Raw genomic sequence first — 25,515 nt, 5'->3', positions numbered from 1 at the left:
AACGGTTCTCCACCGAAAGAGTGATCCAATGGACGGTGATGATTACATCTCCTGATCCAACTAAACCTCTCCTACTTCCCTTTTCTTGGGGAATAAGAAAAAAATTTCCCGGCTCGCGCCGCACTGTGGCGCCTTCTTCTTCTCTTTGTGATCTCTGGATGCTGTGATCCGGGGGTTCCAATGGCAAGCTCGGAATCAGAGCCTCAACCTGCTCCGACGGAGGCTGAGAAGCCGAAGATTGAGCCGTTGAGGCTGCCGACGCCTGAGGAGGTCCGCGGGCAGGACATTTGGAATAATTGCGCCGTTCGCAGTGTTGTTAGTGGAGTCCTTGGTTTGTTTCCTTCTCTTTCCTGTAAACTAAAACTATGGTTATTCTTTGAAAAGATGAGATCTTGTTGTTGTTTGATTGAATTTATTGCTCATGTATTTAATGGAAAGATATGATTTTTGTTGCTTACTGTGATGGGCGCGTGAGGTTTGAGGGACTTGCAATGCTTTGCTTTTGATGATTTCTTTGGTTGGTTTGTAATAGTGTATGTTTGCTAGAACTAGAAGGGATTTGAAAGGCTGTTGAGGTTAGCATAGTGGAGTACTTCTTAATTTACAAAACAAAATTTCATCCCTTCACTTCACTGGTACAGGTGATCTGAGAGGCAATAGAAGCATTCCCTTTTTTCCTTGTTCTGAATCTGGTTGGATCTCTATTGTTCCGAAAATTTTAGTGCCATGGAGTCTAGCCATTGACATTTGGTTGCATGCTTAGTTAATTTTAATTTTATCAAAGAAAAGAATCTTGTGAAACCATGTCTGTCTTTGGTAACAATGGCTAATAGTCATGAGAAACTAGCATTAGAAATGATTTGTATATTTATGATACTTAGACCACATTTATAGAGATATGTTCTTCATAAGAATTTAACATTATATTTAATTGTGATTTAAATAGAAATTTCATCCCACTATTGAAGGCAGTTCACGATCCTTTTAGAAATTGCTGGTGGTGTGGCTTTGTCAAAGCATTTCATATTTAACCTTTTGGAATCAATCATATTTGAAACGATGGTTTTTTTTGTTTTAAATCTTGGTGTTTAATGGTTGTGAAATTCTTCTCTTTTGTTGTTATGTCACAAATGCTATTTTATTTGTCAGTTTATCATTTATGTGAGAGAATCTCAAGTGTTTTGGATCAAAGTGCGGATGCTAATGATAGTATGGTCTTAGCTTCAATTTTCCTTAGGCCCCCTGACAAAGTCTTGACAGTGAAAATATATTGATAGTGATTTGATTTATTTGGAGTAGTAGGGTAAGTAACTATGATGATAGAGTTGAATCGATTTCAAATCATCAGGAGGATCTAATATAAATACATATGTTTGTTGCATTTGATTTGCATGAAGTGTGATGCACTAAATTTCGGTCTTGGAAATTAATGCAATTCCTTATTACAATGTCTTTAAGCATGGTATGCTGAGTGCTCTTGGATTTGCTGATCTTGAAGTCTATAAATTAAGCTTGGCCTCACAACCTGCATACCTTTTTAGTGATGGATTGATAGTGGGTGGTATACATGCTTTAAGCTCGAATTGATGACTTAGAATTGCCTTCTATAACTACAACCCTCTTGATTTTCCTTCTGATAAAAATCAATGATGTGATTTTTTGTAGCTATCTTTGTTACCCACCCATATAAACATTTCATTGTGCTTTTATGGTATTGGTCATGTCAACACTATTAATTCTTTGTGGTTTCCCACTGATACAAACTCTATTGTATTTTCACATTTCCAGGTGGCGGACTTGGTATTTTTATGGGTTTGTTTCTAGGGGCATTGGATAATCCTATAACACAAGAGGAAATGACTGCAAAGCAGCAGTTTATATATACTGCAAAGCAGATGGGCAGGAGGAGTTATAGCTCTGCAAAAACTTTTGCAGTTATGGGTTTGATTTTCTCAGCAGCTGAATGTATTGTTGAGAAGGTAAGCAAAAGATCAAAGAGAGCAACTTTATGCTTATTCTTTTTAACATCTTGACATCATTGACTTACATTATGCATATATTTATCTTGCAGGCAAGAGCAAAACATGATACCACCAATACAGCTGTCGCCGGGTGTGTCACAGGAGGGGTTTTATCTGCCAGAGGTAAGCTTCTTCTTTTAAGAAGGCACATGTCATAGAATGTGAAAGTTTCAACACAAGTCAAGAAAAGAAGGCGCAATACACCAATGGTCCCCGAACTAGTGACTTGTCCCATGCTATATATCTCATAGGCAAAAGTTGATCCTTACATTTAAGCTTGTTGTTGATGTGCCTGATGGAATTGTTGCAACATCAATAACAGAGTTAAATGTAAGGGCCAATTTGCGCGCCAAAGTACATGTTTTTCAGTTTAAGGACCAAAGTACACTTCCAGATATATAGTTCAAGGACCATTGGCGCACTTAAACCATAAGAAAATGCATTCGAATCATTATATTTTCAAATAATGTGATTTCTTTCTACATGCGACACTTCCATAACCAATTTGACTTGTCATTGATGTGATAACTTCATCGTGTAGTGCTATATATCCAAGGAAACATAATGGTTATTGCTTATCATGCATTAATAAACACAGTCCCACTCTTCGATCATGCTTCTGGCTTCATTTGCTCATGTTATCCTTATGTTATCATCCTAAATTTTTGTACAATGTCAAAAATAATATCTTGATGTTTATGTGCTCACATTTGTATCTTCAATGTAGGTGGTCCACAGGCTGCGTGTGCAGGATGTGCTGGTTTTGCAACATTCTCAGTCTTGATCGAAAAGTTCTTAGATCGGCATTCTTGATAAAACAAGTTTACTCTGTACACTCCATAGTCAGTTACAAGTCTGATTTTTACTGGTAGAGTTAAAAAGCATGTCCTCTTCCACTGAAAAACTGCCATTCTTTTGAGTTGTCATTCCTTCTCATCAGGAGTCCAAATTTTGCAATTTAAACTCCTTGTTATTGATAAGTTTTATTCAGCATCATAGAACGGGATGGGAAAGGGAATGAACTTCCCATTCCATCATTTTGATGCAAACATGGAAGTGAATGGATTTTTCCCAAGTTTTGCTTATAAATATTATGTAATACTTATCTAAATACTCAAAAATTCTAATACACTTAAATTAAAAAAAATAGAAGATAAGAACACTTCACTATCTAGCAGTGAGGGAACAAGAACAAAGCAAAAGAAGAACAAACCACAAGAAATGGAAATAAAAACTAAAACAACATAGAAAAAGCACCACACAGGACAAAAAGCAGGGAGAACAAGAAGAGCCTCCTCATTCCTCAACCAATATAACCAATGTATATATTGGTTATTATATGTTTAAGAGGTTTATTTTATTATCAAAATATGACATATTATTTCAAATGATTTGTAGATAAAAAAATATTATAATCATGTGAAAATTTTATCAAATATTTTTAAAAATTAATTATTCAATGAATTTTTATTTTATAATAATATATTACAAGTGTTCTTATTTAGTTTTTTTTAATAAATTCATAATTTATCTATTTTATTTAAAAAAATAATATATTACAAACTAAAAAAAAACCGAAGCACATAGTTTTACACCGTTGTTACTCATTTGATCTAACGATTTGATAACCTGTTTTTTACTAAACCACATGTAATAAATAAAAAAAAAATCATGTCTTTATTTTGCAAAATTAAAAAACTACAAGTTTTTTTTCTTTTTCCTACTCTATATGATAATAATAATAATAATAATAATAAAAAATCTCAAGTTCTTCCAGCTCGGTGCTCAGCTGTAAAATTTTTCCCAAGTTTTGCTTATAAATATTATGTAATACTTATCTAAATACTCAAAAATTCTAATATATATATATATATATATATATATATATATTTAAAAGGGTCGATGAAGCACTTAAATTAAAAAAAAAATAGAAGATAACAACACTTCACTATCTAGCAGTGAGGGAACAAGAACAAAGCAAAAGAAGAACAAACCACAAGAAATGGAAATAAAAACTAAAACAACATAGAAAAAGCACCACACAGGACAAAAAGCAGGGAGAACAAGAAGAGCCTCCTCATTCCTCAACCAATATAACCAATGTATATATTGGTTATTATATGTTTAAGAGGTTTATTTTATTATCAAAATATGACATATTATTTTCAAATGATTTGTAGATAAAAAAATATTATAATCATGTGAAAATTTTATCAAATATTTTTAAAAATTAATTATTCAATGAATTTTTATTTTATAATAATATATTACAAGTGTTCTTATTTAATTTTTTTTAATAAATTCATAGTTTATCTATTTTATTGAAAAAATAATAATATATAACAAGCTAAAAAAACCGAAGTATATAGTTTTTAACGATTTGATAACTGTTTTTTTACTAAATCACATGCAACAAATTAAAAAAAAAATCATGTCTTTATTTTGCAAAATTAAAAAACTACAAGTTTTTTTTTCTTTTTCCTACTCTATATAATAATAATAATATTATTATATAAAATCTCAAGTTCTTCCTGTTCGGTGCTCAGCTGTAAAATTTTGCAATGGACACGTCATAGAAATCCAAGTCCACACTCCACCGCACGAGAACAAGAGGATATCACAGAGCCTCTCTGGTGATAAATCTCAAAGCAAGCTCTCTAATGGCGTCTTCTTCTTCTTCTGCTCGTCTTCTTTTGGCCTCTCTGCTTTTCTCCTCTTTCTGCTTCTGCTTCTGCTTGGCTTCCTCCCAAGCTTCGGCCCCGAAGGTCTCGCTTCAGCTGTACTACGAGACGCTCTGCCCTTATTGCTCCAGGTTCATGGTCAATCACTTGTCCAAAATCTTCGAAGACGGATTGATCTCCATCGTCAACCTTGATCTCATTCCCTACGGCAACGCCCGTGTCAACTCCAACGATTCCATCACTTGCCAGGCATTTTCATCCCTTTCTCCGTTTCTCTGATTGAATTCATCTTCTTTGCATAATCTAATTTTTTGTTATCCATTTGTATGCTCAAAAGTGAGGAATTTGCATCAAATTTGAATATTTATGTGTGTGTATATATATATAGCATGTTGTGGTGTTGCCTAGTTCCAGGGCTTTGAGTTTTTCATTCGATTTGGCATGAGATTTTTATTTTCAAATTGAATTGAAGCATTGGGATTTGATGCAAGAGGTGAAGAAATTCTAAAGTTTTGTTTTCTTTTGTGTTTTGCAGCATGGCCCTTATGAGTGCCTGTTGAATACCATTGAAGCTTGCGTGATTAGTGTTTGGCCTGATGTGGTAATACAAGTCCTCCTCTTGAATGTTTTCACCTTTCAATGTATGTATATCATGTTTTGAATTTAGAGGTTTTTCAATCCCAAATCCTAAGTGTGAAAATGCCAAAAATTCTCTAGCTGTGAAAATATTTATGCTCGTCGTGCTTTGCTGAGGTTATGTTCATAACGAAGATGACAAGTACTTCATAACAAAATTGGTATTGTGTTCTTGGGATGAAGTTTGAAATTTCAGATGACATTTACAGGGTGGTTGCTTGAATTGCCAATTAATTTCAATGTTTATCTTGTACTGGTGCTAATCTCTTCAATTATTTGATGCAGTCTGAGCATTTCAAATTTATTTATTGTGTTGAACGACTGGTTATTGATCATAAGTATGAGAGTTGGGAAACATGCTTCGAGGAAACTGGGTTTGATTTCAACGGCTGTTCTGAAGTGCTATGAAAGTGGAGATGGAAAGAAGGTTGTTTTTCACCATTTTGCAGATACATTTTGTTTTCTACGATGAACTTTTATCTGGTGCATTTCCTGGTAGCTCCTAATGCTAGTAAAGAAAGGTGTATAATTGTGAATTTGATACATAGAGGATATGAGGCAGGAGTTTCACTATCAAGAAACTAGGAAAATTTGAAAAGTTATTTCGGTGTTTGATTTGTTGTTTTTGCATAAATCCCTTGATCATTAGGTTGTGAACTTTTGATGCTAGTGTTCTGTTTTTACTAGCAATCCTACTAGTTGATATGTTGAATGCTTTGAAATTTTCAATGGTGCATATCTTTCAGTACATTAGCATAAACTAGGACTTGGTTAGCCTTTCTCTAATAAAAGCATGCATGACAAGTGAATTAAATAAAAAAAAAACACTCAGAGAAAATGAGGGATTGATAGTTTTCTGAAAATTCTTGTGCATTCAATAGATAGCATTTTGACATATTCATGTATGACAATATTTACCCATTAAATTACCATAAAGACTAGCATCATGAAATTTACTTATTGAAGTTATCCTTTCAATGAATTATTTGGAGTTTGCTATGCTTTACAAGTGTGATTCATATTATTTGTTTGGTGACTATTTCCTCCTCTCTTTTTAATGGTGATTTAGAGGTCCAACTGTTTTTAGAAATAAGAAGATTGCTTCAAGTAATGGATATGAACAATGTTTTTCCTTTTATCTTGATTTATTTAAATCATTGAGGTTGTTCTTCTCCTAGTTCACTTTGGAATATTTTATTCAGTTGTGTGATTGGGCATATTTGAATTTAAATGCATGCATGCATGCAATGCGTATTAAAATGGCACTCGGTACTCATTTAGTTTGTGCTTGAGCATATGTTAGAGAACTGAAGCTCTCAAAATTTTACATGCTTTATTGAAATGCCACTCATCCTGCGCTAGTCTTGCAGTGCCTGGGAATTGCATGTGCTTTTCTTTTGATAAGAATTTTCTTGACCTTCATGTCTAATTTTGTTTTAACTTTTTTTTTCCCAGCTTGAACTACAATATGCTGCAAAAACGGATGCTCTTCAACCTCCTCATACATATGTGCCATGGGTGGTAGTGGATGGGCAACCACTTTATGAAGTTAGTGCTCAATCTATTAAATTCTTCCGAAGATGTTTCCAATCCCAATTAGATAACTTAGTTTGCTTCATAATTTTGATAATTTCAGAATGCTCCATCACCAATTTGCATAGTAATATTTCCAATGATGTTGGGGGATCTTAGCACAATGTTGATGTAAATAATTAATCATTTTTAGCCCATTGATTTTCTCTCCTATCCAATTGTTGGTATTGTGCTATTGCTTTTAAGTTTCACAAATATGAAAGTTTTTAGGAATTGTGTACTCATTTGATGTTCTCAATTTTCTTTTATTACTTACATCATTTATCAATTGAAATGGAAAATTCTTCTTGACTCCTTAGCAGTACTTGAACCAGTCATCAAATTGAAGAAAATGCATCTTGGCTTATATATATATATATATATATGTTAAGCCTGTTTTTCCCCTGATGGTTACGTTTACTGTTTATAGCCTTTTGCTTTCTGTGTTACTTAATGTTTTCACTTAGTACTAAATTTTGGTCCCATTCATTCCAGGATTATGAAAACTTTGAAAGCTACATCTGCAAGGCTTACACCGGCGATCTTCCAAAGGCCTGTGAAGTGCTGCCGCTCACTATACATCCAAAATGGATAGCGTCCGCCGATCAGGTTTCCTATGCCGATGAAGTAATTACCTCCCCTGTCATACGAAACTAGCATGGCATGAAAATGAAAATGTTGACGTAGACCAGACACGAAAATTATATACAATAGTCATATTATTAATATGAAACTATAGCTTTTGTGCTCTTTCAACATTAAACATGTATAGTTTCTGTGAGTTACTTATTTGACAAACATTGTATTGTTTTTCTTGTAGTTGCCTTGCACATTGCAATTAGTTTCATCCATGTTGAAACCCTTGTTGATTAATTATAAGCAGCTTGGAACCAGATATTTTTTTAGTATTTTTTTGAAGAATGGAAGGATTAGAGAACTTTTAGGGTTGTTGATCATGCATATTGTGGTTGATAATTTTTTTATTTTTTTTATTCTCAGGGAATTTTATGAATGCTTGAACAGTGCTGTAAAAACTTAAAAGTTTCTTCCAAGAGAAACTTGAATGACAATCACATTTCTTTATTATATATGAAATGCAGAAAAATTAACTGAAATACTGTGTTTTATTCAAAAATGATTTTTATAATTTTTTTCTGATAAAGTGAATATACCATAGTTTATTGGATCCCAAAATGAATTTTAATTTGTAGTTGTTTGAATAAGTAACAAGAAGCAATTAAGCTAATACCATTATTCATTGTTATTGATTTATCTCTAAAAGTACAAGCCCCCATTCAATGTACATAACTAACATTATTTATATGAAATAATTTTATCAATTTATCTTTTTTTTCTTTAAGAATTAATTTTTTAAAAATAAAAATTAGTCTTCCGATCAATAGATGGTTGCAACATAATAATTAAAGTAGAGTGGGAAAATAAAAGAAAAGGCCAACATGGTTCATTTATTATGTCTACATCCACTGGAGGAGGGAGAGAAGAAAAAATATTCGATTATAAAAAGCGTAATTTTACAAATAGAGATTACACTCAATATCTCTCAACTAAAATCGTAGAATATCTATCATCCCAAAAGCTCTTTTTGGTGATTTACGATGATCTCAATATAACTAAAAGCCATGGATTTGTAGGTAAATGGAGCAATCAAAAGTTCATGTATTCATATATAGATGTCAAAAATAGATGCTCCATGCATGTTACATGCATGCCAATAAATGGAGGCTTCATGCATGTTCAAAAAAATTTGTCAAAAATGAAGAGCTAATCTAGGATTTAGACATGGTAATTTGTCACAAACAAAAACAAAAAAACAAAAAAATGAAAGCATGTTTTACACATTTAACAATTATCATTTTTTTAACAACTAAAAAGTGAATTTAAAACAAACAAAAATATATATTGTAACAAAAGATCTCATTGTAACACGAATTATCATAAATCAAACTGAACTATTTTCGGTAAATAAACACATGTGGCACTGAGGACCTAATAAATGAGCTCATGTATTTAAAATAAATAAAATGGGGGTAGATTGCATCCATGCACAAAAAAATTTTTGGATTTATAATACTATAGTAAAAAAATCTTACCACAAAACCCACATACTACGTGTGCCTGGCGCAAAATTTTATGGGTTTTGTATTATATTCCCTCCATTCTTTTTATTTGTCACAAATTCATATTCTTTTTTATCCATCATTTTCTAACATCAAAAAGTATTTATTTATTTATTTATTTCTCAAAATTACTTTTAACACGCTATTCAACTCTCTAGTTTGAATTAAATATGAGAGAGAAATGTGAATATAAATTAGGGGTAATTTTGAAAATAACACTAATTTTTTATAAAATTTTATGAAATAACTAAATTTTTTGGTATGTGATTCAGTTAAAGATAAAAGGAAATGGAGAGAGTAAAATAGAACAATTTTTTTGTCATTATATTATAAACCTAAAACTTTTTGTGGTCGTAGATATAATAAATATGTGGACATGGTAGAAATAACCGGGTTCTTAAACCAGGTGAGATGACTTCACCTTTCATTAAAAAATAAATCAATGATTAAAAAATATTATAAAAATTATATATATATATATATAAAATTAAAAATGAATGTAGAAATGGGATCTTAAAAAGTTGAATGTGATAAGGTGAGATGAGGAAGGATGAAAGGCCGCAGTTTATGGTGAGCCTCAGAATTCATTTGGGATTCCGTACAAAATGAAATGACCGCACTTTACTAACATTTGACGCTTCTTTAAAACACATCAACGTTATCATCAATTCCTTTCCCTTTCCTTTTTACCTTTTCTGATGCGACCCAATAAATCCATCTCGGTCGGACCACACCAAATTCTCCACACACACATTAATAAACTTACATTTTTATTATTTCTTATTTTTCCACATGTTATTCTTTTTATTTTTATTTTTTAAAGTAACTTACCAATTAAAAAGAAAAAAGAAATTTTTTATATCAGAATTTTATATGTATTTTTTTTTATGAATAACATTTATGGATGTGACATCTGAATGACATAAATTCTCATACCCTTTCTTACCATTGTAACGCTAATGTGAACATACTTTTACTTGTCTTCTCTGTCACCTCAATATTCGCACTGAATAAAAATTTTTCTTTTCATTTTCAAATCACTTAAAAATTACTTTTTTATTTTTTAATTTTAAAAGCTATTTTTAAAATATATGTGCATGCTACATCAGCTCTGATTAATATTTTTTAAAAAATAATTATATTTCTTTAATGAAATATCACCGTAGAGTAGATATGTATATGCTTTTGTAATTACTATTTCAACATACTGGCCTCATACGTAGTTCGATTTTTAATATATCTTACTGATAAAAATATAAATATTTTATACATAAAATTTTGTCTGATAAATTTTTTTATGTTTGGAGTGTAAAAAAATAGTTTTTATTTTATAAAATAATTAATTAATTAATTAATTAAATAAAGGGTATGAATGGGCAATTGGATTCTTGTCCGACAAATTATTATGATGCTTGATCATGTTTCCAGCATTAAATCTGCTTTGCTTTTGCTTTAACCATTGGTCGGTGCTCTTTTCTTATTACTAATCACCCCCTCTCCAACCTACACCCTTCTAGTCTTAATCATCATACCACCTAACTTATATCTCCCTATATATACATGTATCAATAATTCCTATGATCTCTCATAAATAAATAAATAAAAAGAATAATAAAATTATTTAATATACCACTTTACAATGAATGGGTTGGTATTTTATTTCTTTTGTCTTACTCAAGATTTGAGGATTCGATTTTTTCAAAAAAAAACTTATTTAACATGAATAATGCATATTAGGACAAATAAACAAAAAAAGTTTTTTTAATGTGTGTATCTCTTACAAGTAGAATTTTTGTTATGTATGTATACCCATGGATTTTTACAAATTATTGAATTATTCTATATGTTAAAAGTTTTTGCTATTACAAGCTTCTTTGTTAAATCTATTAATATTATAATTATAAAAATAAATATTTTTTTACAAAAACAAATGGTTCTAAACTAAATATATAAAAATTCATGTAAATTATTTAATATGTAATTATTAATATTGATATAGTCTAATGGTAAAACACGAGAGTCTCATATTAGAGGCTAAGTGTTAAAATCTTTTTTTACATATAGTTATATTAAAAAAAAAAATTCACCTGTTTCTCATCTATTATTAAATGATGTCCAAGAAGATATATGTAATATACGTAATAGGTTTGATTTTGAAAAAAAATTTAATGCATAATTTAAATTTTTTCAATGTGTATATGTAAAACTCTCAAAGTAATTAATTTACTAAAAAAATTGGAGACGCTAGTTTCATATTGTTTAATGAACAAATAAAAGTAAAAGTGAATATATACATATAAACCTTTTTCTTATAAAAATTTTAATTTTTTACAATGAATTGAATCTAAATCTCTTGTTTATCTCGTGTTTATCAGGGATCATCTGATTGCTTTATTATCAGATAGAGCTTTGATTGTAGTCATTTATATTAAATCAAAACTAAATATTCTGTCTACGCATTGTTATTTATTTGTTCTTCATCATATTAATTTGCATATTTGTAAGGGTGCTATTTCCACCACCGGTAGAATTTATGGTTTTCTCTCATATATATATATATATATATATTTATCATGTAGTATTTTATTGCTTTTTTAGTTTGTTAGTGTTAAATATAATAAAGGTATGGTAATCAATTAATTAATTATTCCATCTCACCATATATGCATCTGAAGTCTCTTTCCTCTAAAAGCAATGACCAATATTTCCAAAGCAACAAAATTAATTTTACAAGGATCAATATCATTTATCTTAAAAAATAAATTGCCTATTTTTAAAAAAAAAAATCAATATGAATTATCATACAATATATGGGTCTCACTTCTTGTCTAAAAGCAAACAAGGAAAACTATGAAAAATATTTGTGAGAGGCCCTACATCACTCTTTTAATTAAAGATTGTTTAGGAGCTATTCATAGCAATCAACATCAAATTATCAATATATATATAATACCATCAACCAAATCCAAACAAGTCATGCATACATAATTGATTAGGGTTGGGAGTGAACAATGAATGGCATCACTATGATGGATGCAATTGGTTGAGACTTATCATCATAGGTGCGATGTCTATTTTAAGAATCCATTTCCCTTGATTTATTCATTATATAATATAAACATATCCTTCATTCTATAATTTAGTTAATTATCACTTAAATTGTATTCACTTGGAGATATGATCAAGGTAAAGTAAAAATGTGATAAGTAACACTTTTATTGTTTATGTTAATAAAAATTAAATCTTACTAAAGTGTTTTTTATATATTAATTTTTATCCTTCCTCATTTATATTATTTTTATAACAAAATTATTTTAGTATAAAATTAAGAAAAATCATGAAAGGAAATAAAAACACGAGACAAAATCAATGCTTTTGTTGAAGGGCTCTCTCATGACTATCAAATGTACATAGTTTTGACTTTTTAGACTCATCTATAGAACTTGGAGAATCGATGTATAATTTTAAATCGGGTCAAAGAGTTTATTGTTTCTGCCGCCACTAATATTATTTAAGATGGATGATCCATCCCCCAGAGGTTATTTTTTTGGGAGGGCCACTGCTATTTTTTTTACTAGAGTTTAACTTCTATTTTAGTTTTTTTTTGTGGCATTGTGTAGCTTTATCTCCTATTTTTATATGTTTTAATTATTTTTCTTATTTTGATGCTAATCACCTCCACTGTTTCGGATGTAACGGTGGTTTGCCACTGCCTTTATTCTCAATAAAGCTATTTTTATTAAAAATAATGCTTTAGTTATACTGACAGGGGTTGATTTAGTTACAAAGGCAGTAATAACTTGACTGTCATATGAGACAAAATCAATGCTTTGATTGATTTGCATATTTTAAGTTTTTTTTTTAAATAATAAAAAAATAATGCATTTCTTAACAATCAAATGACCATATTAGCTATAAAAAATTAAAAACAAAATGGTAATAGGGGTAAAAGTCTAAAATCTACCATGGATAAGGATGTGTTCCTACTCCAACAAGACCATATCCTCATTAAACAAACATCTGCTTTGAATTTTATGCTAGTATGTACCATGATAAGACTATATATAAATATAACCACCCTTTAACCTATTGATATTGGTCTAACTCTAAAATATATATATATATATCTTTTAAAAAATTTAATTACTTAAAATTTAAAATGTGTCATACACAGCCATATCAAAAAGAGGCCTTTAGTTATAGGAGTAGTTTAATTTGAGTACAATCTTTGTGTCCGCTAAGTGAGTGTTTATAAACCGAAAAATCAATTTTTTGTAGTGCACATGCTCTTAATATGATGTTTATCGATTTTGTAAAAAATAAAATAAAATCTCTCTCTCTCTATTTATATATTAGACTTATATATATATATATTAGACGTATCATGTGCTTTGTTCTATGTATAAAGAATGGAAGCCATGAATGTTTTCTATTGCATCAAATCATTGATATGCCAAGATGCCCAACAGCCAAGGGTGGACATGGGGCCTCCAAAATCATAATTTTTAGATGATCCTCCCAAGTAATCAACATTTAAAAAAAAAATATTACTATATAAAATTGGCTCTCATAGTACATATGTGACACTCAATTACAAAGTGTCCCTCTCATGATTTATCATCATTCTTTTTCTTTTGATCTTTCACCATTTTTTAAAATTTTGATTTATCTTTAAAAGCAGTTAAAAAAACAAGATGATCAATTATATTTAATACTTGCTAATAATTAAATTATAGTCATTTCTCTTTTTTTTTCCTTAGTTATTTCTTCAATGGACAGTTAGAGAACTTAGTACACTTGGGAGTTAAGAGGTAAGACAAGCAAATAGGTTAATGTATGTACCTAGGCATTTATTTATATAAGATTTTGAGTAAATTTATATGAATATAATTGAAAAACACTAGAATTAATAGACTACAGCTTTTTATCAACAACCAGAGCCATCAATCATTAAAAAGCAAGTATTAGTGCTATTTTTGGTTTAAAATATGAAGACTTTTCTAAAAGGAACCATATCACTTGATCAGCACTTAGCTTCAAGTGATGTAAATAACTGAAATATATATAGATAATGTGGGCTCTATGTAAGATCCTTATCATCTTCAATGTGTATTATAACTAAAAACTTTATTTCAAATTAAAAGTTCATAATCAAAGTAAAATCAAATCAAATTTAGCTAGTTTTAAAGTTCTTATTCCAAACTTATATCATATTATTATTAATTTTTTATTTTAGAGATTGAAATATTAGTTAAAAAACATTTCTCATAAAACATTTCCTTTGCCTGCACCTCTAGATGTGCGTGTACATTGCATGTTTTCTTCTCAATTTTATGTTTCTTTTATTTTTATTTTTTATTAAAATGAATAAATTATAATTTTATTAAAAAAATAACAATCAACGGTAATAAACAAAAGAAACTAAAGAAAATTGGTCAAAATTCCACTAACAATAAAAGTGGGACCTCATTCAACAGAGATACAAACTAGTTGACAGGAGGTATCAGTCGTTAATAAAGAGTATGATCATCATAAAAATTATGGGATGTCTTCTTGTGTTATTTCTATATATATTTATTAATTTTTTATTAATTTTTTTATAATGATGTGATTTGTTAGTTTTTATAATAATAAAATAACAATAACACTAACAAATACTATAATAAAATATAAAAAATAAACAATATTCTTAATGTCATTTCTACCCATGTTACCTATAAAAAAAAAAACAAAAAACAAAAACAAAAGGTAAATCTTGAATCTCAACTCACAAGAGAGAGAGAGAAAAAAGAAATAAATAAAGAAATAAATAAGAATATGATATTGTCGGCAAGCTCACCCAACTATATTATTCAATTCAATTACATTTTGTACATTAAATTAAAAGCATTCCTTTATTGTTGTTATTCAAATAGACAAACAAGCGAACAACCAAAGAATAACGCTGATAAATAAACAATTCCATTCCATTCCATTCTATTCTAGCTCTTCTTCATAAACTCATGGACCAAAACTCCATGCAGAACACCAACCAATCAGTGTGGAAAGAGAGATAGAAAGGGTCAGAAATGGGATGCTATTCTTGTTCCTTTCCCCACAATTCTTAATCTCTTCCTAAATATCTTTTCATTCTAAACACAAGTGGGTCCTTCATGAGGCTAAGGAAGGATGCTTCCTTTGAAGTGCAGCATGGCTTCATTCATTAATTGGAGGCAAGTGAAGTCCCAATATGTTTCTATTTCTATGCAATATGATATATCCTTCTCAAACAACCAATTCTGTCTATCATTAATTGATTCCTTCTTGAAAACTATAAAATTTTGTAACTCTGTCATGTTTCCACTCTCTGATTAATCACTGTAAAATTAATGAAGTACGTACTTACCATATATAATATATATGCTTCAGTGGAAGAGATCAGGGCAAGCAAAAACCAGGGATAAATTATAGCTAGCTAGTAGTGCATGAAAGTGCTTTCACACACAAAAGGAAAAAGAAAGAGCGAGTAAGAGAGGGGTTTCATATACTGATCATAATGTTGATGTTTGAGAGAGAGAGAGAGAAGCAAAGAAAGAAGTCACTGTAGACTTGTGATAGATGGATATGATTATGATGGAGCACTGAAAGAGAGAAATGGAGATTGGTCATGGGAAATAGACAAAGAAACCAATTAAGAAGAGCCAGGTGAAGTGTTGGAGAAAAATTCAAAACTCATTCCTGCTGGTTTCCATTCCTTGCTGTGCAACTATTAAATAGAAACTTGAACAAGCTGCTACTGATTGAACTAAGTCAAAGTACGCAAAGGTCACTCTTACTTAAGATAACAATGAATCTAGTCCAAATACAGTGTATGAAGGTAAAAAAAAAAAAAAGAATAATTAAAATGAGCTTACGTACGTATGGGGAATCCAATCTAAGTTTGTTTCAGATGTTTCAGAGAAGAGGACTAGAAATAGAGTCACTGAAGACAAATGGAAATTCTCAATTATCATGAATGGAGCCTAGCAAGAATTCAACGAAGGAGGGATGATGATCATAAGCCCTTCCTTCTCCTCTGAAGCCTCGTCATAAAAGATAATTTTAAAAGTAAAGTAAAGAAACAATCTTCAATCCTAACCACATATATATATATACTCTCTCTCTCTCTCTCTCTCTCTCTCTAGATCGATGTATATATATGTATGTAAATCTCTAGTTGCTAATAAGGAAGGCCTTCTTCATCCCAAACAATGACAAAGTTGGTAAAACTCTGTGAAAAAAGAAGATGAAAAAGAATAGAGCAATAGAGAATCTACATTCAAGAAGCCGGAGAACCAACTGGAGGAGTATCTTCAACAGCTTGATCAGCAGAACCAGCAGTAACAATGGCCGGAGCTGATGAAGAAGACGAAGGAGGAGGAGGAGGTTGATCTTCAGCTCGCTCAGGCACTACATCCGAAGAAGAAGCAGCAGCAGTAGCAGCAGCAGCAGCAGCAGCAGGAGGAGGAGGAGGAGGAGGTTGGTTACCACGCTTGCGCTTCTTCTTCTCATAAGGAATTCCTCTAGCTTTAGCTTGCGTTTCTCTAACTTCTCTAAGATAGATCCTGACAGCACGAGCACCGAAGGGATTGGTCTCAGGCTTGCCGTCGTTCTCCTCGTAGGCAGCACGGAGCCGGCCAATGAGTGCGTCAAGGGAGCCCCAGGCTTGACGAAGCGGGCACGCGCATGGTGCCGGTGGGCTTGGTTGGCCGAAGTAGGTACAGCCGGAAGCGTGCACCTTGGTTTTGCCGAACTGGTCTAAGTATTTGAGGAACTCGATGACGTGGGCGCCGCTGCATCGCGCGAGAGTTAACGGAGGTTTGTGGTTCTTGAGGTATTGAAGGAACGTGTTCCAGTCTCTTCGTTTCTGTGACTCGTAGCGGCTGAGTTGATGGGAAGAGGATGAAGCTGATGAAGTAGGTGGTGGTGGTGGTGGTGGTGGTGATGGTGATGGTGGTGGTGGTGGTGGAGGTTGGTCGGAAGGTTGAGGTTGGTCGCCGGAGACAGGGTTGGGAGAGGAAGTGGAAGGGGGATCAGTAGAGGAAGAGTCCATACACTAGAAAGGAAGAGGAAGAGACAGGTGGTGAAAGAGATGGAAAGACAGAGAGAGAGAGAGAGAGAGACAGAGTTATTAGGGTTAGGGTTAGGGTTAGGGTTTGGAGATGAAGAAGGTGATCTATGTAAAGCTAGAAAGAATGAAAAAAGAGAAGGGTTTTTGATCTTTGGAGAGGAAGGGGTTATTTGGAGAGGTGTGTGTGGGGGTTGAGAACAAAGGGTTGGGTTGGGATGGGACATGAAAAGAGAGATGAGTTGAGTGTTTGATTTGATTGGAAGAGAGAGAGAATGAGCAGGAGTTTAAGGGCACTTAACTTAATTAATTACTGTACTTAAATGGTTTATTTTTATATTTTTTTTTAAAAAAAATGTTAAGAAACTCAAATTTTGGATTTTTATTCGCAGGGAATAATTAGTTGTATATTACATTAAAAAAATGTATGTATTAATTAGTTGGACGTATTATTTAGTTATTAATATTTAATTTGCAATTTTTTTTTTACAATGGTACGATAGCATGTAAATTTTATATTATTTTACCTAGATAATATATTTATTAGGAGAAACTCGAATGCACAATTTCTTGGTGAAAATCAAATATATTACTTGTTGTTAACTATACTAAAAAATATTATAAATATAATAATAATTTAAAATAATTTAACATAATTTTTTTTTGTCAATCTTATTTTAAATCACAATAAGAAACCCAAACACATGAAAGAGGTACTGTAGCAAAATATTGTGGTTGAAACTCTATGATTAAACACTGTTTATCAATGTTTTTAGACGGGGATACTATCTGTTTAAATCTGTATGGTGGTATTATTGTGAGAGGTATTGTATCTTTTTTTTTTTTAGAGTTGTATGTCAAGGAGAATTTATTAATTCAAATTAGTTCTTAAAATTTTTTTTTTGTGCACATGACAGTCTTTCATCACTTCATGTGAAGTCTTAGCAGGTTAATAAATTTCAAAATAATTGATAAATCAACATAATTTGTGCGCTACAATACATGTCTGTCCATTGACAATATCTTAATGTAGCGGCATTTATTGTCTTTGTTAAAAAAACAAAAAATTACAAACCATAACTTGCATGTCTACCTTGAGTAGCTCTATCGTATATAAATCACAAACTAGAGATTAAATTAAGGATTGCTTGTAATGAGAGTTTGATGATGAGTGATTATGATCAAGAACATGTAAATGGTAAATAGGAGATTTTATATAATTTAATATGATCATATGTTGCAGTCCGACTAGATCATGGTCAGAGTTTGGGTTCATAGAATGAATGAAAGAGATAGATAGAGAGAGATAGGCTAATTTGAGTCAGTGATGATTAAATGTGTGTCATGCTTCTGTGAATTGCATTCCACTTGGGAGACCAACTTAGATGGTTTAATCAATAAAATGTTATTTTATTTTATCTTATTTACACAAGAAAAAAATTTGAAAGGAGGCTATTAAAAGTTGATATATATATATATATCGATAATTATAATATATCACTTACCCTGCCACGGTATCCCTTTATTTCTTGGAAATAAAAAAAAACTCCTATTTAATTACAAAATCATATTTAAAAAAAAAAAAATAAATCTGTTTTTTTTTATCTAGACAGGCCTGAGATGTCCATAGTGTCTTCCCCCTACTTAGATTTTTATCTTTGCTTTTTATTTTTTTTATGGTATTTTGTATCTCCTCACTGCTGGTGAGAGGAGTTTCTTATTTGTTACTTTTTAATAAATCTGTTATTTATCCACACTTATTTCAAAAAAAAAAAAATCACTTAAAATATATCAATTAAAGTAAAAGCTAATAAAAAATATTGTAAGAACATGCCCAAGAGATTGATCAAACAAACGTTATGCCCAACCATGAATATCAACATTGGGATGCAATTCAACCATAAATGTTGATTAGATATCCTTAAAAAGTGTGAAGTCAGGAGTTACAATACTATATTTATAAACACCCTGAAAACTTAAACATATCTAATTAATTGTGCTGATTAATCATTAATATCTAAGAAAATCTCAACCTCTCATCATAATTAAAGGAAAAAGAAATAAGCATGATAGATTTATGAAATTTGCCCAAAGATATTTTGGTACCATTTCTTATCATTTATCTTTCCTTTTTTTCTTCTCTCTATAATCATCCATCTCCACTTTCTATGAGACTAGAGAACCAATTTAGTTTAGCACATCATTAGCCTGGCCACTGTACTCCTATTTTTTCATATCAACAAACCCAAAAAAAAAAACAAAAATTAAAATAGATAAATCACATGTATATTGAAGATAATAATAAATTGAAGAGACCCACAAAGAAAGAAATATAATAAAAAATTCATTGACGGTGGAGAATACAAAAGAGTCAAAGCTACAAAACGCGGGTAAATTTTTTAGTGAGTCACTAAACTTTGGCTCATTTTCACTTTGATCACTGAATTTCAATTTGTATCAATTTAATCACTCAACTTTAATTTGATTTCAACCGGTAATAAATCAAGGATTTCAACCCCCAATTGATTACATGGCTTTCTAAAAATCTAAGTCAGTCCTCCTCTTGACACATTATTAAGTCTATTAGAGATGCCCACGTCATCGAAAAACAGCCACATCATTCATTTGGAGGTTGAAATATCTTGATTTACTACGAAGTGAAATAAAATTAAAGTTGAGTGACCAAATTGATACAAATTGAAGTTCGGTGATCAAAGTGAAAATGAGCCAAAGTTTAGTGACTTACTAAAAAATTTACCCGAACGCTAACAAAAAACAGTGGCATTTTTCAAGTAAAAAAAATTATTTTTTTTTAAAAGGTAGATAAACCACAACTGCCTTTCAGCTTTTAGGGCATGTACCATCTCCAATGTTCTGAATGGAGAAAACACTCTTTTTTAGATAGACAGATGGGTAGATGGTCGTGCACCAATGTATCTGTAGCCTGATCTTTATTTATTTATTTCACATAATCCCTTCATAACTATGCAAGAGTGTGCTCATTATTTGTCCCTTCTTTTCTCTTAAGTCTTAATTGTGAGACTATTTTTGTTGGTGATAGTAAAGACCATAAGCGCTGGTGCTTATCTTCCAATGGTTGCTTCACGGTCAAATCCTTCTATGTCTTTCTAAATAATGGCGGAATGAATTGTCAGACTACTAATTTAATCTGAAAAAGTTTTTGCCCCAGAAAAATCTCTCTTTTCAACTGGTTAGCTTGGGAGAATAGTATTTTTACCTTTAAAAACTTGGCTAAAAGGAAATGCAATAGACTCCTAACTACCATGCGGCTTCTGAGTCTATTTATCATTTGTTCATTCATTGTCCCTTTGCAACTAGAATCTGGCACTTCTTCACACAAAGATTCAACTTGCCCTACCCCCCAAACTCAGTTCTTGATTTGTGGGGTATTTGGAGATCAAGTTTATCCGGTTTTGTTAAAGAGATCGGGGATCTCCTTATTAGAGCTATTACTTGGAATATCTAGCTTGAAAGAAATACCCCCATTTTCAATGATAATTTTTCTTTGTGTACTACGATAATGGAGAAAATTCTTTGTATGACGGTTTCTTGGATTTCTACAGCTCCGAAAGCTAAGAGGGCCAAGTTGGAAGACTCATCTGCCACTGCTAAGCACAGTTTGGAGTTCCTAGGTCACCGCAAGGATGCATGCAACCCAGATGCGAGTGCACTTTAGTTGAGTCTTTCCCTGCAGGGAGTGTTGGTGTAGTCTCTGTACTCTGTCTTTTTTCTTTGTATTTTGCTTGTTGGTTTGTTTCTTGTCAGTTTCCACGGCTAATGGATTGAGTTATCTTATTTGTACTTTTTCTCTTTTCTAATGCATTTAGTTCATCCACTTTAAAAAAAAAAAGACAAGTACACGAAAAGCAAAGACAGACACAACAAGAGCCAAAGCTCTACAAAAACATTTACCAAAAGTGAGAAGACAAACAAAACTTACATATTCTTCTCTTAAATTGGCATAAATAATAAAAATAAAATAAAATAAAATAAATAAATAAACATGCTGATCAATATCCATCAAAGTTAGTTGAAAACTCCCACCAAAACTTACATTAAGGATTTTAGGAGGAGAGTGAGGAAAGTTCAGAAGCAGGGTGGAAAAGAAACAGCAATTTGGTGCCATGGCAACGAAGCATCAATCAAACAAGACAGCTCACCTTCCTGTTTTCATATTTGTTTATGAGAGGTCATGAGCATGATATGGATAGCCAAGCCCACTTGAGTTAGCGTAAGATGCTCAGGTGGTTACATAGTACTATTTTTTTTCATGCAAACCATAATAACAACTAATTATATTATTCTCATATTCTTTATAATATCTTAATCAAACTTTAACTTGATAATTATTCTCTAGCTTCTAAATCTTTAATTATTATTATTATTTTAGGAAAACACTTTGCAATTGATGTGTTTTTTTTTCCTAAATCTAATCACTTAACAAAAAGCAAATTTTTTTTAGAAAAAGTGGATAAACCACATCTAACAAAAAGTAATTTATTGTGCAAATTATGAAATACTCCTTTGTGCAATTATAAATGTTAATTTTAAAAGTTTTTCATGTCCCAAATAATCTGTCTACATACCTAATTTAAGTTTTAATTTTTAAATTGAATTTTAGCGATTTATTTAAATGTATTGTTCTCTATCATTACTATCTTAAATGCATAACTTTGGTGGATAAAAAAAGAAATTGATAAAATCAGAAAAATAAACTAAATGTTCATGAAATTCTTAATTCCAACTACTTTTTTTACTCTTCGTGAGACAGTTAAGATGGACATTTGTAATACAACGGAAGAAGAAGTAAATGAAACAACTCCTGTCGGTTGAGGGTTGTACCGCTCATCGGGATTGTAGTTCAATCCATCAAAACATCATCGCCCCAATATCTTGCTATTATTTTTCCCCCTTCTAGCTTCAATTATATTGGTGTTATTTTTTTATTATTATTTTTTGATATATTTTTGAGTGATTTATTCACTAATTAAAATCAAGTGATGACCATTCACCATGCAATCTACAATTTCTTCACCTTTCCACTATTTTTTCTCTTATTTCTAAGCAATTAGAGGCCCTACCAAAAAGGATTCCTTCAATCATTGAAGTCTCAACACATTCATACCCATAGTTTAGAATTAGATTTACACACTATGGATAAATTATCATGTACATATTTAAACGTGAGAAATAGTATTAATTTTGTTAGGTATCTTAATTACCCATGATGTGCTAATTTTATAATCTCGGGAATATATTTATTCGGTGCATATTTATATTTAAAGAAGTCCATCATCTTTCATGTAAAAAAAGAATGGTTGCAAGTTATGAAGTACGATCTCAAAAATTCTTTTTAATTAATCGTTATCTTCTTAGTTTTTTAATTAGCAAATATATATATATATATATCTAATATATATTTGTTTAGATTTTTTTAAAAAATGGATAAAACCATGTTATATTAAAAACAAAACGGATACAAGTAGCTAATGAGTGGAGGTATACGGAAGAGATAAATTAAAATAAAACTAAAGAAGATAACAATGAGAAACATTCACTAAGTGTGGAGACAAACTTAAGACTAAAAACGTGACTGGAATACAAGAAAAATACATAGATAACAAAAGGAGAAAAAGAAAGATAGGATTAAAAGCAACAAAGAAGTGGAACTTCCAAGAAATCCTACACAAAAAAAAACTTCATAATATATATAAACACTATAACCAAATCTTTCTCAAACAAAGACAAGAAAATCACATGCTAAGCATCATACATGGTTTAATATATATATGTATACGTATATATGTATCAATGTATGTAATGGGTATAATTAATTTAAAAATTCCATAAAAACTTACTATAACGTATGAATTTGAGAATGACCGTAGTGTTTGGATGAAACATTTCTTATATTTGGAGATAGAAACTCAAATATTAATTCTTCATCATTGATTGGACAATCAGAGAAAAGATCATATGCGCATATAAACAAGACAAAGAAACCCATGTGATGAGGTTGTGATCGAATGCCATTTGAAGGCAGCACTGTCACTAAAAACATATATACATGCAAAGTGACATGCATTTGTATTATTTTTCTAAAGTGAGGACCAACCACAAGTGATAGAATGATATAATGAGAGTGTGTGTGTGTGGCTCTCTCCTAAGGAACCCCAACTAATGAACTTTTTATTTTTTGGCTTTCTCTTGATGGTACCTTACCATCATAAAATGAAAGAGACCTTCAATCTCTACAATGGCATGATAAAGAAGACCTAGGTGCATTGCATGAATGCATGAAGGGGATCTTTGACCCTTTGGAGGGTCGTGTCCCCCATGAGGTACATTTGCCCATTAAGTAAACAAACATAAGCCTTTTGAGGCCATTCTTGTGGGGACCTTCTTGCTTCCTAACTTTGTTTCATGATATGATAACTCCATCTTATTGAAACCACTTTGATCATTTCTTAGTTGCTAATTAACCTTAATTATTGTCTTGATTAAGAACCTTCACACTGATTTCATTTGTGTTTTTTTGTGATTGAGATTTTGCGGGGATGGAATCTACCTGATTAAAAAGATTCGTCTCCTTTTTGTAAATGCAATGTTGGAAATTGAGATTACACAAAAAAAGTTAACTAATGAGAAAAATTGTTGATTGTTCCTACCATTTTATAGATTTGGTGTTCGTTTAGAGTTTTTTTTCCTTTTTTTTTCTTTTATTTGCTCCCATGCACTTTCATCATTTTTTTTTGAGATGTGCAGGGCACTTCACTGTTCAACCCTTTTCAGGTTTAAACTTTATTTAGATTATTTTTTCTTTTGGATAAAAATTAAATAAGTCACAATTTTGTTAAAAAGAATGTTATGTAACACAAGTGATAAAATATAATAACTTAAGTAAAAAATCCATTAGTGGTGGATACTGACCATCATCTAGTCGAGGAAACTTAAGTTATAGATGACACACTGAAAATAGTAAGTGAAGAGATCATCTATCTAATGTAGCACATGGAAAAACTAGTATGTCCCTATAAAGCCAATTTTAGTTATTGTTTAATAATAAAATAGTTTTATTTCATTCCATGCATAATTATGGGTATTGTATTATTCATGTTTGATGATATATTATTATGGGCTTGCATTGTATAGATTTCAAATTAATGATAGAGATCATAAAATGAGACATGATTATCTATGTTCCTTGCAACCCAAAATAGTTCACAACCTATGAGATAAAATATGATTTTGTATTCATTGTTGGTTGTCACATGTTGTACTACTATATGTGATAGAGTGGTACGTCTCAGCTACTAGAGTGGAGACTCATAGTAACATTGTGGATATTTGTAGTTGACAAATATTGAACTGGATCATACAGAAACTTTTAGATCAAACACTATCATAGAACAAAGGGTTATTCTGCTATAGAAGTCTTTATTACCTGAGGATGTTATTAAATCTTATGTATAAATTATATTACTTTGATAGTGTCAACCGGTGATGCTAATTACAGGCTATATACAGACACATTGGGTTATATAATAAATACATGAAGGTTTGTAGTCATCCAAGATGGGATCTATCACTCATATTGTAGGAGAGAATATTCTAGATTGTGTTTCTTATGTGTTGGATAAATCCGTCCGGTTAATTTTTTGAAAGTATTTTATTATATATAAAATATATATTATTATACATTTTTCTTAAATTGTTTTATGTCCAATAGTGTAAAGAAACACACATATAAGTGGAGATCGACAGTGCCAATGGTGGTCTAATTATCCCACTTATATGTAATATTTATTGATAGAAGGACTAATATGTAAAATATTATATTGGGTCTCACATATGAATATCTCTAATCTTTGGATTAAATTACAATTTGTTGATGAACATGATTGTGATTATAAAATTAGTATGGACTAATTTGCTAAAGATGTAGTGATCCCAAACGAGTCCACGCGTTCTAACCTTATCCGAATATATTTACTCCCTATAAATATGTGATATGAGATTAAGGTTTCTTAATTAATTTAATTTGTGATTGGCATCAAAAGACGGCTACGGCAAAAACCCTAATATTCACAATAGTTGCTTGGAGCAAAAGAAGCCATCACTTCTTCCGGATCAAGGGTGAAAAGTTCGAGAACATTGCGTGTGTGCGTTGGAGGATTTTGCGCTTGTGAAATCTCTGTGAGATAACCTTGATCTTTCACATATATTCATGTGTTCATGTGATTGATCCTTGATAATTAATCAATTTTCGATTAAATATCAATTAATTGTAATTGATAGTCCTAATTTGATTGGAATGATTTTTCTAACCCTAATTTGATTAGATTGATTATTACTAACAG

The 25,515-nt window shown here is 31.0% G+C and overlaps 2 protein-coding genes and 1 pseudogene across 3 annotated transcripts; 2 read left to right on the top strand and 1 right to left on the bottom strand.

Annotated features, from left to right (window-relative positions):
* Positions 1 to 81: 81 nt before the first annotated feature.
* Positions 82 to 3,115, top strand: LOC120273363 (mitochondrial import inner membrane translocase subunit TIM22-4-like). 2 transcript variants are annotated; one of them, XM_039279989.1, is made up of 4 exons: positions 82 to 331; positions 1,789 to 1,979; positions 2,072 to 2,144; positions 2,760 to 3,115. In XM_039279989.1, exons 1-4 carry the CDS (start codon positions 181 to 183, stop codon positions 2,891 to 2,893), a joined length of 549 nt encoding a protein of 182 aa, XP_039135923.1. In that variant the 5' UTR covers positions 82 to 180; the 3' UTR covers positions 2,894 to 3,115. The 2 variants fall into 2 exon arrangements, with proteins under 2 accessions (XP_039135923.1, XP_039135924.1); XM_039279990.1 differs by having other exon boundaries at positions 84 to 331; positions 2,749 to 3,115.
* Positions 3,116 to 4,565: 1,450 nt separating this feature from the next.
* On the top strand, positions 4,566 to 7,818 carry LOC120273361 (annotated as a pseudogene).
* Positions 7,819 to 14,987: 7,169 nt separating this feature from the next.
* On the bottom strand, positions 14,988 to 17,574 carry LOC120273360 (protein LIGHT-DEPENDENT SHORT HYPOCOTYLS 4-like). Its single transcript, XM_039279988.1, has one exon. It carries the CDS (start codon positions 17,117 to 17,119, stop codon positions 16,346 to 16,348), a length of 774 nt encoding a protein of 257 aa, XP_039135922.1. The 5' UTR covers positions 17,120 to 17,574; the 3' UTR covers positions 14,988 to 16,345.
* Positions 17,575 to 25,515: the final 7,941 nt, after the last annotated feature.

The sequence above is a fragment of the Dioscorea cayenensis genome, chromosome 12, assembly GCF_009730915.1.
Source record: "Dioscorea cayenensis subsp. rotundata cultivar TDr96_F1 chromosome 12, TDr96_F1_v2_PseudoChromosome.rev07_lg8_w22 25.fasta, whole genome shotgun sequence".
NCBI lineage: Eukaryota > Viridiplantae > Streptophyta > Magnoliopsida > Dioscoreales > Dioscoreaceae > Dioscorea > Dioscorea cayenensis.
This window is presented reverse-complemented; position numbering and strand designations above follow the sequence as displayed.